The 16,726-nt window shown below is 32.9% G+C and overlaps 4 protein-coding genes and 1 non-coding gene across 9 annotated transcripts in view; 3 read left to right on the top strand and 2 right to left on the bottom strand.

The window, feature by feature from the left end:
- Positions 1-16,726, bottom strand: part of NLG-5 (neuroligin 5) — a 271,314-nt gene that overhangs the window by 202,946 nt on the left and 51,642 nt on the right. For 3 of the 5 annotated variants that reach the window (XM_087411742.1, XM_011066032.2, XM_087411744.1), the window contains exon 1: positions 1,110-2,663. The gene's annotated coding sequence lies outside the window, so the exon portion shown is untranslated. Of the gene's footprint in view, positions 1-1,109; positions 2,664-16,726 lie in introns of those variants that run through there. The other 2 variants (XM_011066031.2, XM_087411741.1) reach the window with 2 other exon arrangements.
- LOC147907746 (U6 spliceosomal RNA) lies at positions 2,010-2,116 on the top strand. The gene has a single exon (XR_015547048.1). It is a non-coding gene; the product is annotated as a U6 spliceosomal RNA (small nuclear RNA).
- On the top strand, positions 2,839-6,075 carry LOC105152036 (uncharacterized). Its single transcript, XM_011066064.2, has 7 exons — positions 2,839-3,075; positions 3,215-3,320; positions 3,403-3,545; positions 3,629-4,551; positions 4,634-4,997; positions 5,121-5,489; positions 5,567-6,075. Exons 2-7 carry the CDS (start codon positions 3,227-3,229, stop codon positions 6,029-6,031), a joined length of 2,358 nt encoding a protein of 785 aa, XP_011064366.2. The 5' UTR covers positions 2,839-3,075; positions 3,215-3,226; the 3' UTR covers positions 6,032-6,075.
- Positions 6,047-8,667, bottom strand: Ccz1 (vacuolar fusion protein CCZ1). The gene is made up of 10 exons (XM_087411745.1): positions 8,394-8,667; positions 8,216-8,306; positions 8,061-8,154; positions 7,765-7,971; positions 7,501-7,676; positions 7,271-7,414; positions 7,047-7,192; positions 6,703-6,967; positions 6,503-6,630; positions 6,047-6,431 (listed from the first exon to the last, which is right to left on the bottom strand). The coding sequence occupies exons 1-10, from the start codon at positions 8,470-8,472 to the stop codon at positions 6,379-6,381; spliced, it is 1,383 nt and encodes a 460-aa protein (XP_087267871.1). The 5' UTR covers positions 8,473-8,667; the 3' UTR covers positions 6,047-6,378.
- Positions 8,627-11,960, top strand: Bx42 (Puff-specific protein Bx42). Its single transcript, XM_011066029.2, has 8 exons — positions 8,627-8,751; positions 8,955-9,108; positions 9,259-9,426; positions 9,505-9,812; positions 9,902-10,037; positions 10,162-10,420; positions 10,546-10,927; positions 11,040-11,960. The coding sequence occupies exons 1-8, from the start codon at positions 8,738-8,740 to the stop codon at positions 11,248-11,250; spliced, it is 1,632 nt and encodes a 543-aa protein (XP_011064331.1). The 5' UTR covers positions 8,627-8,737; the 3' UTR covers positions 11,251-11,960.

The raw sequence follows: 16,726 nt of genomic DNA, 5'->3' as shown, positions 1-16,726 counted from the left end.
ATCTATTCCATCGCTGTTTCAAAAGACTATTCCCTGTATCGCTTCCTTCATTGACCGTATCTGAATTACATTTCTCGGTAATTATTTAGAATACTCTCTCCTCCCCTCTCAACCTCAAATCTTAATAAAAATACACTTATTCGACGTGTTTTCACTTAAAACGAAAGAATCTGGTAAAAAAACGCGGCGGACGGCCTCGTGAATCGAGTTATTAAGCATTAAAGTTGGAAACTTAAGATATCCATCCCTATTCGATACAGCTCAATGTATACGTTTTGCATTAATTATACAAATTCACTGCTTCAAAAATACATTTATTGCTTTAAAAACACAAATTCACTGCTTTAAGCGTACAAATTCTTTGCATTAGCAATGAATTTGTGTTTGTGAAGCAGAGATTTTGTGTTTTTAAAGCAATAAATTTGTGTTTTTAAAGCAGTAATTTGTGTAATTAATGCAGAACGCACATACAACTATATCGAATCGGAATGATAGATATCTTAATCTCCAGTCTCCAACTTTAACGCTTAATAACTCGATTTACGAGGCCGCCGTGGCTTTTTACCAGATTCTTTCGTTTTGAGTGAAAACACATCGAATAAGTGTATTTTAATTAAGATTTGAGGTCGGGGAGGGGGGTTATTCTAAATAATTATCCATTTCTCTTACACGGCACTTAAACAGCAATGAAAAACAGCGCAAAAAATGGTCGGACATTTTACATTCCGACAAACCACGAAAGCAAACGCGGCTAACTTTGAAGCTCGACAACGATCGCGAAACATTCATCGACATGATCGCGAGAAAATTTAACTGCCACACACATTGTTTTACGTACACAATTATCAATTCCGCGTTGTTATCCCGAACAAGCATCGCACTTGTCGCACTCGCGCGTTTGAATTAACGAAATTGACGACAAAAGACACGCTATGCGTCTGTCGTCTGCGCGACTAGCCGTGCTGCGAGTCGTGTGAACCCCGTAGAACAGCGTCACAACGCGCGGAATTTTCGATGGACTGTATGACCTCTGCGTGTATCTATTGTCTACCAAAATACGATCTCGAATGCCAAGACGACGCATAACGAGTCAAAAATAAAATGCGTACCTGACAAATCCGATCCAATTACTCAAAGTCTTTGTGTCCGAACAGTGAAGACGGAAAGTTCATTCGCGGCCGTTGGACACTTTGAAGATTCATTTTGGCTCCCTCCGCTTTCATTTTTTCTCTTCACTGCACCTGAAGCACATTACACATACACATGAGATTCACTATACGCACGAAAATATATATTCATATAATTTCGCCAAGCCATGTCGAAAAGAAACGCAAAATTCACCTCATTTACCCTCCGATATTCCGCGAACGCGGCTAACTTTGCGATTTCACTGTGCTCGATCGCAACGAAAAGCACGAAAGAGGCGATCGAGAACATTCATCGACAAGATCGCAAGCAAATCTAGCTTCCACACGTATTGTTTCACGCACAAATGATCCTCCGTCGTTGTTGGAAACGAATATTGCACATACTTGACGCGAATACATATTTGAATCGGCGAGAATTCAACGACGAAGGCGGAAAGACACTACGTTGCGGCGTGGCGATCGTCTACTGCGCAAGCAACCGTGCTCCGAGCCGTGCGGACCCCGTAGGACTACGTCACATGACGTCACAGCGCGTGATGCGTTCAAAAAGCAGTACTGTACCGGCCGGTACTAGCGCAGCGTTCAATTGGGTTCAATGCGATATTTAATCTACTGAACAGTCACATAAGTCACGGTTGTAATAAATGATGATACAATAAATAAAATTCTTTAAAGATCGAGTAGTTTTACAAGAAAACGAGACTGACATAGCACTGTGAAATTAAAGGACTTATTTTAGTTCGTGTATTTCTCACTAGATTGCCGTGGTCGAGAATACATTGAAGATTTAATGGAATTTTCTCGAGAGTGATTTTAAACACGTTTCAAAGTATATATACAATTATAAAAGAACCTCAAATTGTACTTGCTTCGGCAGTACATATACTAAAATTGGAACGATACAGAGAAGATTAGCATGGCCCCTGCGCAAGGATGACACGCAAAATCGTGAAGCGTTCCACATTTTTTGACAAAAATTACGAGAAATTGCTTTTTATTGTAATTAATAAGGATATAGTACGCATTAATTCCTTCATATTTTTTTAATTACTTGATTTTAACTACTCGATTTAATTTTTAAAATGTATTTGGTATATATTCTGAGCAAAAAATAAATAAGTAAAATTGAAAATTTATACTTTCTGTACAAAAATGAATATTACATACATATATAAAATAGTCATATAAAATAGTCATATAAGACAATTTATATTTAACAGTACAATCTTATAATTTAAATGAAATTTTTTTTGTTTTATCCTTAATCTTTAAAAACGTCTACTTATTAAAATAATGTTTTGTCTAAGTTCAAAATCACCGCCACATTTTTTGTATTACTTTCACAAATGTGTTAAAAAATTTGTAAGTTTTTCATAATTTTTTCATTTAAAAAAATACGTACAATACATTCTTAAATGCATTAGTTCTGCAAAATAGTCTATTATGCACAATTTTTTTAAATAAATTAAGAATGCGTGCATTATATACGTATAATAAATTTGGATTTTTAATATAATTTTCAATCTCGCCACATATCCGGATTATTTGTTGTAACAAATTTTTATTGTTATAACAAATTTTTCGAGAGTATTGAATGGTTATAAAATAGGGAATTTTTAAAAATACGAATATTTCTTTATCCTGCAGCTAATCAACACCCGAGAAAAAAACTAGAACTGTTCCCCTCCCTCTCATGTAGAAAATGTTGACCACGCTGCACCACGCGGTGATCAATAACGTACAGCTATAAGAGTTTCACGGCATAACATTTTAATGAAATAATTTGTTAAAATATCGAAACAATTTTATTTCATTTTACAGACCATTTTTAACGGTCTTGTTATTATTAAAATTAATATTTAGATATTAAAACGTGTTATACTCTCTTGTTTGCAATAGAGGTTAGAAATTTGGAATTATTTAAACAGTAAGTGACAAAGAATTTATATATTTTTGCATAATAAATATATGATAAAAATTGTGGAATATCCTTTGTTTGTAAAATATTATTGTTTATAAAATAGTTTAGAAACATTTATGCTATAAATAAAAAATCTATTGAACAGTTTGTAGGTTAAATGGGTCGCAAAGGAAAATTTGATAAAGACCTCAGTGGTCGTGGAAGAAAGGCAAAGAAACAGAGTGATCCAACATTTCCAAAAGGAATTCTAGGTATGAAAAATAGTGATTAATTTTTATTAACATATTTGCATGAAATTATATATAAAATTAATTAAACCTTTCTACGTTATAGGTAAAGAATCTAATACATTAAGTCACCGGCAGAAACAAAGAGCAAGGAAAAGACTATTGAAGAATCAACAGCTAAAAGAAAATGCAAAGAAATTGCTCAAAAAGAAAACTACTGTGGAAGAACAACAAGTACAGTCAAAAAATGTACGTTCTTGATTTATATAATAAAAATTTATTATTATTTTTTACAGCTTTTATATAAATGATTTTTGTTTAATTAATTTTAGAGGAAAGACATATTAAAGCAGCAGAAAGAGAAGAAGGAGAAGAAAGTAAAGTTTGTCAATGAGAAAAGAGATGAGATGGTAATCCAATCTGATCTGAGCTCAAAGCTAAAAACAAAATTGAAACAAAATAAGAAAACAAAGGGGAAACAAAAAGATATAATAAAAAATGTAGAAAATGATAGTAATAAGAATTACCACAATAAAGATGACAAAATGAAAATATATTTCAATAATCAGGTATTGAAGCTAAATAAGAAAGCCAAACAGAATAAAAAACTGAAAAGCATGAAAACTAAGACCAATATAAAAAATGAAAGTTATAGTGATAATAATCATAGTAAAGATGAAGAAATGGTAATATATTCTAGTAAACAAGTAATCAAACAAGGCAAGAAAGTAAACCAAAGCAAAAAGAAGAAAAATATGAAAGTTAAGAGCAATGAAGAAAGTGAAGGTGATGATGATAATATGTTATTTAATGATGATGATGACATTGAGGAAGATGAAGATGAACAAATGGATGAAGTAAATACGAGTGAAGATGAAGAATATTTGAGTGAAGATGAAAACGAAACAAATGAGAATGAAGAAGATATGAGCGAGAATGAAGAGGACACAAGCTTGAATGAAGAGGATACGAGCGAGAATGAAGAGGACACGAGTGAGAATGAACAGGATACGAGCAAGGATGATAATCAATTAGTTTCTGCTGCAAAATTAAAGAAAAACATGAAAAAAACAAAAAAATTTATGGAGGATAATATAGAAAGTGACAGTGAAGAGATGCTTTCCAGTGAGGAAGAATCTACCGAAGATGAGCAAATGAGGGAAGATGGAAAAGAAAATGATAAAAGTGATGATGATGACTTACTTCCAATAGAAAAAGCTAATAAAAAACTGAAAAAGAAAAAAGAGAGAGAACAGTGAGTAAATTTTTAACTATTCGTAATAAATTCGTAAATAAATTTTTTTAACTTAATTCTTTCCATTTTTTTTATTAAATAGAAAGCTTGCTGAGGAAGAAGTGGAAGATATGATGACATATCAAAGTGTATTCTCTTTTCCAAATGACGAAGAACTTACCAATGTTACTAATTTAAAAGATATTCAACAACGAATACGAGACGTTATTATGGTATTATCAGATTTCAAGAAATTACGGGAGAAAAATAGATCACGTTCTGAATATACTGAACTACTTCGAATGGACTTATGTACATATTACAGTTACAACAATTTTTTAATGGAAAAATTGATGCAAATATTCCCACTAGATGAGTTATTAGAATTTTTGGAAGCGAGTGAAGTACAAAGGCCTATGACTATCCGAGCGAATACTTTGAAAACCAGACGACGCGATCTAGCTGAGGTAAATTCATATTTGTATCATAAAATTAAATCAATGTTTTATACACACACACACACACACACACACACACACATATGTATATAAACAATGTAATTATACTTGCAATGTCAAATCTATTTTCAGGCTCTCATCAATAGGGGTGTTAATCTTGATCCCATAGGAAAATGGACAAAGATTGGTTTGGTAGTGTATTCCTCACAAGTGCCTATGGGCGCGACACCAGAATATCTAGCTGGACATTATATGATACAAGGCGCTTCTAGTTTCTTGCCCGTAATGGCGTTAGACCCGAAAGAAAATGAAAGAATTCTTGACATGTGTGCTGCACCAGGCGGAAAAGCCTCGCACATTGCTGCTATTATGAAAAATACTGGAACTCTATTTGCTAACGATTTAAATAAAGAACGATTGAAAGCTGTTGTTGGGAATTTCCATAGACTTGGTATTGTCAATTGTGTAATCTGTAGTTACGACGGGCGAAAATTCCCTACGGTAAAGAAAATTTTCTTTTATTTTTTATAGCTCAGTAAAACTTTCAAGATTTATGAATTTGATAATCTCATTTTCAGATTATAAAAGGCTTCGACAGAGTCTTATTGGATGCTCCGTGTACAGGTACAGGAGTAGTCGCAAAAGATCCTAGTGTAAAAGCGAATAAAGCAGAAGTAGACATTCAACGCTGTTGTACATTACAAAGAGAGTTGTTATTAGCTGCGATTGATTGTGTGAACGCACGTTCGGAATCAGGTGCTATTATTGTTTATTCGACTTGCTCAATTCTACCAGAAGAGAACGAATGGATCATCGATTACGCTCTTAAGAAGCGCGACGTTAAGTTACTACCCACTGATTTGGAATTTGGAACTGATGGTTTCACGAGTTACAGACAATATCGATTTCATCCCTCGCTGAAATTAACTAAACGATTTTACCCGCATGTACATAATATGGATGGTTTTTTTGTAGCAAAACTAAAAAAATTCTCCAACAATATTCTTAATCAAAAAAATGTAAAGGAAGAAATGTCTGATTAAAATTTTCTTGAACAATTTTGTTCAACAATTTTTTTATAATCGAATTATGCTGTTATTACATACAATATTATAGTACTTACTTTGTCTTATTTACATATACAACTTTTCAATTTTTCAGTACTAATGAATAATATAAAATATACATGTATATATAAAAAGAGAAAAGAGAGATAATTCACATTTTATATCACATGTGCATAAATATACAGCTTCCTACAATTATTTTATATAATATAGTATATTACCTCTTTATAGTCAGCGAGGATTATTATGAAAGATTAATGATAAAAATAAGGAAATAATATTTGTAATTTCATATTGTACTTCCATTTTTCGTTGCATATTTATCAATGGAAAAAAATACTTTTTAATTGTTTCTCGCAAAGTCTTTTTACTTCATCTGTAATAAATGGAGAGATTATTAAGAGATTAAACAATCATAAATTCAATTGCACAGAATGTTATACCTACCATCAATTTCTATAATGCTCGCACTTTTCTGCTGTATAACAACAAAAAATTCTCTCAGATTCGACAACTTTCCAATGACCCAATAATCACTTATGGTCTTTATAATTACTTCTCCAGCTTCTTTCAATCTAAGAGACAAGTCATTAACATGTAATTTTCATTAACACGCACGTTTTATAAATTTTAGGAAATGTATGTACCTGTTTCTATCGTTGTATATATCAGTAATAATCCTCAATACTTCAGGTGTTGTAAGTACGTTAGAACAACGTCTATTATCTAAATGTATTGTACTCTTGTATGCTAGATTTAACTTATTAAAATACAGATACTTGGTACACGATTCCGGTGTAACTATTACATGTTTTGAGCACTGCTCAGCTACAGAGCTAACTAATGTGGTTAATTGTGGTCCCAGAAAACCGTCTAAGCTTTTAAAGAAATCAATTAATAAACTGGTTTTCTCTGAAAATTAAAAAATACAAATATTTTTATTTTTGTGTTAATAAATAATATAACTAATAGTTTTAACAATTTCATTTACTATCGACGAAGAGACATATTGTAGCGCTTAGTGCTCGATACACTACTAGATACAATGATACAGGTTTAGTAGAGTAATTGATAAAAACTTTTGGTGATTTTCCAATTAAACTGGGCTCATTAACGCTAGCAGGTCCAGTAACAAATCTAAACAAAAATACTTTTAATAGTATTTTTGTCACAACTTACATTTAAATCGAAGCAAAAGTATTTATTCGTTCTTACTTTCCATAATGTGAAGAAGTGAATGGTGAAGGAGAGTTTCTAGGTATTGAGCCTCCATGTAATTCTTTTTCAAGATGAGCTGGTAAAAGAGTACTTACTAAATAATTATAAACTACTTGCATGTCTTCAGGTTCCAAGCCACTCCTAAAAAAAATTACGAGAGAAATCTTATATAAAATATGCAATATACGCATATATCATAATAGAGAAATAACGAAAACAAAACATACCAAACAACTTGGTCATTATAGAGAAATGCAGTGTATTTTACTTGTGTAAACATAGCTTCTACAAGATTCATAAAACATTGCACTTTGAGAAATGTAATCTTGTCAAGAGGTAAGAATTGTAAACCTTGGAAAACATCTAATATATCACTATTATTCAGTTTTAATGAAAGTAAATACTGAAACAAGTCGAAAGTGAAATATAGTAAAAGTCATGTCGAGCTTAATTAACTTATATTTGATTGAAAAAAATGTAACTTTGCTTACTCGTGAATAAAAATGTTCTAGTTTAAGTTTTAACAACATTACAGAACCACATTCAGGATCATTAATGATAGTTTCAAAGGAACCCATGAATAATCTAAACATCATGTATGTCTGCTTTAATATAGCTTGACAAACATTGCTGGATACTTCATCATTCTGATATTTATTACCGTCTCTTTCTTTGTAGATATATGGTACACCAACAATCTATAAAATGTTAATAAAATTGCTTTTTTTTCTCATACTAATTTAAAAATGATAAATGTCTCATCTATTATATCTTCTAAAATACATACCATTACCATCCAAAAATTAGGTTCTGGTTGATAATATATCTGACGTGTTTTATGTGTATGGCAATAGTCACATGGCTGCCCAGGACTGAAAGACCTGTAATACATTTTCTTTCATAACAATATTCTTTACGAACATACACAATTGCGATACATACTCTGTAAACTTGATTATCGCTTCGCTAAGTCCTATATTCTTGATTTGAACATCTATATCTTTTTCCGGATAGTAATACAATATTTTCTTTTCTTCCTGATAAAAAAGAAGACATATGTTCACATCTCATGTAACTTATTTAATCAAAAAGGATTACTTTTTGATACATCTCTGCATACTTGCCTCTCCTTCCTTCTTCGCATAAGTGCCATTAAAAATATAAAAATGCTCCAAGGTGATCTCGGACTTAGAAGTCATTTTATGAATTTGAATAAGTATTCAAGTACTGTAAACACTATAAAAATTTGGCTCATTGAGACATATCAATTGATAGCTGCTAAAGAGAGATCTTGACAAGAGGATTATTAATCCCCAGTTGATCTTGGAGACCTCGCGTGGTGAAAGTACGAAGTTTCATATTCAGCTGTCAGTACTCGGAGTAGTTTATGTGTGTGGGAGACGTGTGTGTATTTATGTATATGTGGACCTTCCAGTAGGATTGATACACAAATCGTATTTAATAATGTCCTTAACAAAGTAAGAGTTATTTTCATACGCAAATTTATTTGTTTAAGTTTATAGTAAAATCATTTCGTTACTGTTGATGATAATCTAGTATTAAAAAGACGCTTTCTTTGTAATTGACTTGAAAATAGATATCTTAACCTCTAAACATAAAATCAGAACTTACAAATTATCTGGTTGTAATAATAGTTGTGTCATTTCTTTCTACGATCTAGCTTATTACCTGCCCCCACCCAAGTGGTGTGGGACAGGGAGGACGAGGCTCGCGAACAAAAATTACGCCAAAGACCAGTTTCAGCGCTGGTCAAAGCTGTTGTTACAGCACCACCTTATGGACAGCGACGAGGATGGGTGCCACGCAATCCAGAAGTCAGTAATAATTGCTGTAATTTGGCAAAGATTTGTACAAACAAATATTCTTTATCAGCATAATTCGATTACTTTTGCATTTTATAAAATCAGTGATTATGATAACTCTTGTAATTCTCTAAAGTGTAATACATTGTATATTACATGTAGGACTTTGGAGATGGAGGAGCTTTCCCCGAGATTCACGTTGCTCAGTATCCACTTGGAATGGGGATGAAAGGCAAAGAATCCACAAGTAATGCCTTGGCGATACAACTTGATGCTCAGGGAAAAGTAAAATATGATCTTATAGCAAGACAGGGTCATAGTAAGGATAAAGTAAGTTTTGATCATGCTTTAAATATATATATTGAAATTATAAACTAGCATCTCTAATCTACTAATTTTTTTTTATAGATTGTCTATAGCAAGTTGAGTGATTTGCTACCGTCAGAAATTACAAATGAGGAAGATCCCACCTTGCAACGACCTCTTGAAGATGAAATTGATGAACTCACAGATAAGACGAAAAAAGCGTTAGAAAAGATAACGAGATCAAAGATTGCAGCAGCCATGCCCGTGAGATGCGCAGAGAAACAAGCTCCGGCTCAGTATATACGTTATACACCGTCGCAGCAAGGACAGTCATTTAATTCAGGTGCAAAACAGAGGGTCATCAGAATGGTGGAGGCACAAGTAGATCCTTTAGAACCACCAAAATTCAAGTATGTACAGTGAAAATAAGACGATTGTGAAATTGAATAAAGAACAACTGCAATTACCGGATGTTTAATGTAAAGATTTTCGATTGCAGGATTAATAAAAAGATTCCGCGAGGACCTCCATCTCCTCCAGCGCCGGTCATGCATTCCCCCACGAGAAAAGTGACGGTGAAGGAACAGAAAGAATGGAAAATTCCACCGTGCATAAGTAACTGGAAAAATGCAAAGGTGTTTAGAAATATTTTATGCCTAACATTGAGTTTATCTTGTCATAAAAGATAATATTGAAATATAATTTGATATACTCGATTCTATCTACAATTCTAGGAAACAAAATTATGTTTCATTTCAGGGTTACACAATCCCATTAGACAAACGTCTTGCTGCAGACGGTCGGGGCTTGCAACAAGTTCACATCAATGAGAACTTTGCCAAGCTAGCAGAAGCTCTTTACATTGCTGACAGAAAAGCCCGTCAAGCTGTCGAAATGCGAGCACAATTAGAAAAGAAATTGGCTCAAAAGGAGAAAGAGAAGAAGGAAGATCATTTGAGGCAACTCGCTCAAAAAGCTCGAGAAGAGCGTGCCGGCTTGAAATCTGCCGCAACATTAGGTTTGTATAATTGCTAGTTCACACACAAAATAAATAATAATAAAAAAATATTCCTGAAAATTGAATCAAGACAAAAATGATGAAGATATTTAACTGATAAAGAGATGCTTTCTTTCTCTCGACAGATAAATCTGAAGAATCACGTGAAAGAGATCAACTCAGACAAGAACGGCACAAAGATCGCGCTCGCGAACGTAATTTGGCTCGCGCCGCTCCCGATAAACGCTCTCGTTTGCAACGCGAACGCGAGCGCGACATTAGCGAGCAAATCGCTCTTGGTTTACCTGCAAAAAGCATTCCTAGTACGGGAGAAGCGCAGTTCGATCAACGTCTCTTTAATACCAGCAAAGGGATGGACAGCGGTTACGGACATGACGACGAATACAATGTTTACGACAAGCCATGGAAAGATGGCAATTCTATTGCTTCGCACATTTATCGTCCTAGCAAGAATATTGATAAAGACACGTATGGAGACGATTTGGAGAAATTGGTTAAAACAAACAGGTGAGAATATTTATATTTTGTATGCAATACATAAGTTTTAATTTATATAATTATGAACGATCTACAAATTGTCTATAAATTTAAAGCTATCGGTGCTTATTTTTTATTGTAGATTCGTTCCTGACAAGGAATTTAGTGGAGTCGATAGATCAGTTGCGCGATCGGGACCAGTACAGTTTGAGAAAGATGAAGAAGATCCTTTCGGTCTGGATCAATTCTTGAAACAGGCTAAACGCGCCAGTAGTTCAACTACGGCAACAACAAAGCGCAAAGATGAACGGGAACAACGTAGAGACGACCGTGATAAACGTAGAAAGCATTAAGTATGTTTAATATGCTTTCATATATCAGGCGAGATATTCTTAAAAGTTTATTCTACGTTATGGCAAAAATAAAACGTAAGACATACAACACTTATTTTTATATACATAAATAAAAAGAAAGACATGATACTTTTTAAATAGAATTAATTATTAGTTATTGTGAACACTACACTTTTACTTTGGGATGTTACGAAAATGATAGCAACACAATGTTTCGCCATTATATTAGAATTATAGATCTCATTTTGAGTATTCTCATTTTCAATTTGTATAAATCTAGGAAAAATTTTTGTACATCACAATTAATCATAATTAATGAAACTTGCTGATAGTACTATGTCATTGTACGCTTCTTAATAAAGCAAAATTTTCGTGTGAAAAATATGGTAGTGAAAAATAATGTGAAAAATTTGAGCCTCCACAATTTTCCATTCTATTTTTATCTTGTTTCAAGAAAGAGCAAACGCGGTTAGTATTTTAATAAGGAAACTTCAATGAATTTAAGATGAACTATATAAGTCGCTTTATGAGCAAAAATTATTGCTTTCTTTATTTTCATTTATTTTATCGTAGAATAACGCAGTTCTATATTTTTAATCGCCAACTATTTATTCTCGCTGTAGTGTTGAATAAACTTTTAAAATGTCGAATGAACTGTTACATAATAAACACAATTATATAGAAATACAAAATATATAATTAGGAAGAAATCTTCTAATTTTTATTAGAGGAACCTAAACCTGTTCTCAAATTGTAACATGAGAATGAAATAGAAAAATTTACAATTCAAAAAATTACTGAATTTATAATATTTGAAGGGATTGATTCGAATATATTTCTTTGTCAATTTTTAAGCGGAGTAAATTCTTTCGAGTACATTTTAATTGACTCATCTTTTACGCGATGTAAAATCCTCGTGCAACAAACATTAAATGAATACCGCAACATCAAGAAGCATTACATTATTTCGATCGATTAGTAATCTTCGTGCTCTCGTGCCAAATTTGACATTGGTCAAATCCGCGATACGAGCCCATCTTCAAAATTGAATAAAAAGCAAACTGAAGGCTGACATGCGCGGTAGTAAAAGCTAGAAACAAGCAACAAATCCACCGCATTTCCATCAACCTTGGAATGTCTATCAGAGGCTGTTGGATGTTCACCGGTTTGAGGAATTTTCACGGTTTGGCCGTTTGCCAATCAGTAGCACGCAGAGATGCTCGTTTCAAGCTGTTAACTTATCATATTCGAATGCCGTCACTTTGAAACGCCGTTTGACTGCGAGATGGACATATCGGTTGGAGAAATGTGCGGCTGACCAAAACCGGCTTCATCTACTGCGTCGCCCGCATCGAGCAGATATTGACAGCAAATCATAAAAATTTTAAAGATATGAAATGTCTGTTACTTTTACGAAAATCGGAATCTAGTTTATTTTATTGTTGAAAATTTTTGTACATGTTGAATTGAGTTCAACGAATTTTTCCATAAAAAAAGATTCTTCTGTCTCTATCATTTCTTTATTTTCTTATTTTAGAATCATTTTAATATCGTTCTAATGTCATAATGATTCTGCTTAGAGATGAATTAACAATAATGTCTATGTACGAAGATCTCCAGATATCTTACTCTTCCATAAAAATAGTATGTAGTGCTCCGTGTATTTTCTACGATTATTCGTTACGACTTGATACGGGCGATGTAGTACAGCCATATCTCGGGTCAACTACGTATCTCTTCAGCCGAGATACATCTAGATGGACCGATGGACATATAGCCAGATGGCAATTAAAATGGTTCGTAGCGGTACCATTCGAATATAATAATTAAAAAAACTTTCTATATGAGATGAAAACATTTCTTCAAATAGACGCAAATATAATTATCTTTAATAAAAATAGTAATTTAAAAAAATGCAGCTTTATATCTAGCTTTATATTCAGCTTTGTTAGTTTGTGTACATTATTTCATAAAGGGATCGGATTTCTCTGTATTTCTGTTTATTTTTACAAGAGTTTTTTAATGACAATTCGACAGGTCTTTGGTATGAAAGAGATGAGCTTCCGGCGCGATCGAGTAAACGTATCGGTATTTTTAGTAACCGTTTCCGACATCGAAGCTAACATCTAACATGCATACTCAACGACTGAGAAACATCGTGTTGCGCCCTTGATGCTTTATGCAGCTTTTAACGATCTCATTATTTAACATCCGTTACGGAAGCAATGCCATGTTTCTCTCTTTGCAAGAGAAACTTTTCTTGAGCAAAAATTTGACGCTTCTGTGCTGTTTCATACGCAAATTAAATTACTTGTATATAACGTACATAACCACGGTTGCCAGCTTTCGATCAGTGTTTGAAGCCCAGCATTGGAGATTTACTGTTCTGCCAGAAATCGATTGCTTACTTAGATGGCTTCTCTAAAAAAAGGTCATCATACTTCTTACCTGCCGGAGATTTTTTTTCAATATCTTTTTAATAAATATCTTTTTTTTTATTCACTTAATAACTATATTTTTAAACCCATTTGATCTCTTCGTGAAATTATATATTATTCTTTAAACACACAATTATATAATAGAATTTATTATTCAACAATGAATTGGAAGTAACGGCCAAAGCTAGATCTTTAATGCTTAAATAATTCGATCTAAATTACTTCCTTCTCCATCTATAATTCTCCGAAAGGATGTGTTGACTTTTATTATATGCCTGTGGTACGCATGTTGATTGTACACAGTCATAAAAGGATCTACAGTTTAACGTCGAATTCCGAACGACGATTTTGTTTAGAAATGCACAGTATTACTGTATATATGAATTCCTATATATATATGTGTACTTGAATAATATATGGAATTTATTATAATTATAACCCCACGTCGAACGCCATTTCTGAATTAAAAAAGTTATCAAAATTTAGAATATATAATCGGAAAATTTAGAAAAATTCGAGATTTGCTGGAGATTGGTTCAAAAAAGCGGAGAGCTGACAACCATATACATAACATATGCACATACAAATTCCCGAGGAAGATTCCACGCGACGAGATGAGCGAGGCCGGAAATTGCATTTGGTTTCGCGAATTGCAATACGAAACAGTGCACGACATTTTGCGTCGAATAGCATCGTGCTCGTGGTGAAGATTCCTCCAACGATCGATTGCACTGACTTTTTCTCGAGAGGAGCAAACGACGTCCATTGAATTTTTGATGGTCCCCTGAGGCCTGACAGCTATCGGGAAGATTTCACACATTTGTGTCACGCGTATATCAGGCTAATATATCTTCATACAGCAGTGTTAAAGCTCAACTCCAAATTTCCCAAGTTAATGCTATTCGAGAGAGCGCATATTAAGCCATAAGCTACAACAAAGCTTTAATCCTGGAACGCGTGACCTATTTTTCCCGTACATACATGGAAAGAACGATATTATTAAAGTATCTGAAAATTTAGTTAAATATAGATCTGAAAATAATTTTGTTGAATAATTAAAATAATTATGTAGAAATCTCAAGCATAAAGAACAAAGCTGCAAAAAGTTTTGACAGTCTAACAATCAGTTTTAATATCCTACATTCCTACATAATTACTTTGATGGTCCAACAAAATTATTTTCAGATCTGTATTCAGTAAAATTTAATTTGAGATATTTCAGCAAAATTATTCTTTCCGTCTATAAATGAAAAATAAATGTATCGAAAAAATCTTCAAACACTACCAGAAACTCGATATGATATGTTTCAGATGTATTTCCAAATTCTTCACATTCTTGTACATATATATATATATATATATATATATATATACATTGTACATATTTCTTTCACATCAAACGCACATCACTATCATCATTCTCGTGGCGATACAATAATCGAACAGATCAGGATAAGATCACCGCAGCAGCGTTTCAAACAAAAAATTATGTCTGTCACACGAGAGATGTATTTTTCAAGACGGATAAAGAAGATTTTTTATTTCTCATGTCAGAATTCCACCGTTCTCCACTCGACCCAATTACCATATTTCCCAATTAGATCGGGAAGCTCTAGACGCGCTCGGGAAGAGATCATCGGGCGAGCTTTTCTCGGCCGGGATGTCGTGGCTATGCAAGAAAGAGAGAGCGAGAGAGAGAGAGAGAGAGAGAGAGAGAGAGAGAGAGAGAGAGAGAGAGAGAGAGAGAGAGAGAAGGGAGAGAGACGAGCCGAAAAGCAGGAAAATATCGTAGTTATTTATAAGCTCGGCGTGAGGGTCGGCGTTTAACCTTGCCCGACGTGGACCGTCAGGCATGTCACCTAGCTGTTTTATTACGACTGTGCTCCCCGTTCGAAACGTAGTTCCAATTGGGTCAGGTCCACGTCTGCTTTTCGAAGCGTTTCGCGAACTGCCACCGACAGAACGTAGTTCTGACGGTGGATTAAACTCACACACCCACTCCCCTTCCCTCCCCCTTGATCCCCTGCACTCAACTCGATAATACGCCGGTAATAATTTATTACGACGTTTCGAACAGTCCTCTGTCTGCAAATGACTGCATTTTGCACTTTCGAATGAATGAGAAATCTCTAAAATGGCTTAGAGAAAACTTTGCGGTCAAAAGGTCTTTTAATATTTTCAAGAAAGTAAAATATGATGGAATAATTAAATGCCAAAGGACATAAATATACGTACATTTTGTCAAAATAATAATAATAATTAATAATTTAAATAATTTGAATAATTTAAATAATAAAGTAATATACCCAAATAACAATCAATTACTTGTTATTAATATAAATAACATAATTGGACAAATAATATAATATAATATATAAAATAATTAGACTTATAATAATAAATACTTTTTTCTTTCCTAAATAACTTAATAGCATCTCTAAAAGGCTGCAATACCTTGCCAAATCCCACTTTATTAAGATTATGATATTATTTTGACATTAGAAATTTCATATATTGATAAAAGAAATTATTTATAATATCATAATTTGTAAAAAAAAAAACTATCCAAATTACTCTCATTTTTCTATTTATTATTAATTTGAAATCTCGCATAAAGTTCATAGAAAGAAATTGTTTTCTTGCAAGAATAAGAAAGAAAAATATTTTATACATTATGTAAGACGCTTAGTTATATTTTATAGTCTGTTTTAATGATTTATATTCATGTTCTCTTTTTTTCTGTGAGTTACTTTTTTTCTTTTAAGTAAAATTAGTATGATTTTTTCACTTCATTAGAGAAATAAAACTAGGAAATTTTTTTCTAAATGATAATTGCGTGTTATATTGAAACAAAAAAGTGATTGTCTTGGTTAATAAAATTATTTTGAAATTACATAATTTTGCTACTTTACTTTTCAAGCTTCTCTGATACGAAAATTCTTTTGACCTTGATGTATTTAATATGTCTTTAATATGTTCTTTAATGTATTTTTAATTTACACGTTCTTTTTTGTTCTTTTTTAATATTTTTCCTACAT

This window comes from Acromyrmex echinatior, chromosome 12, assembly GCF_024713525.1.
Source record: "Acromyrmex echinatior isolate Ae372 chromosome 12, ASM2471352v2, whole genome shotgun sequence".
Classification (NCBI taxonomy): Eukaryota; Metazoa; Arthropoda; class Insecta; order Hymenoptera; family Formicidae; genus Acromyrmex; species Acromyrmex echinatior.
This window is presented reverse-complemented; position numbering and strand designations above follow the sequence as displayed.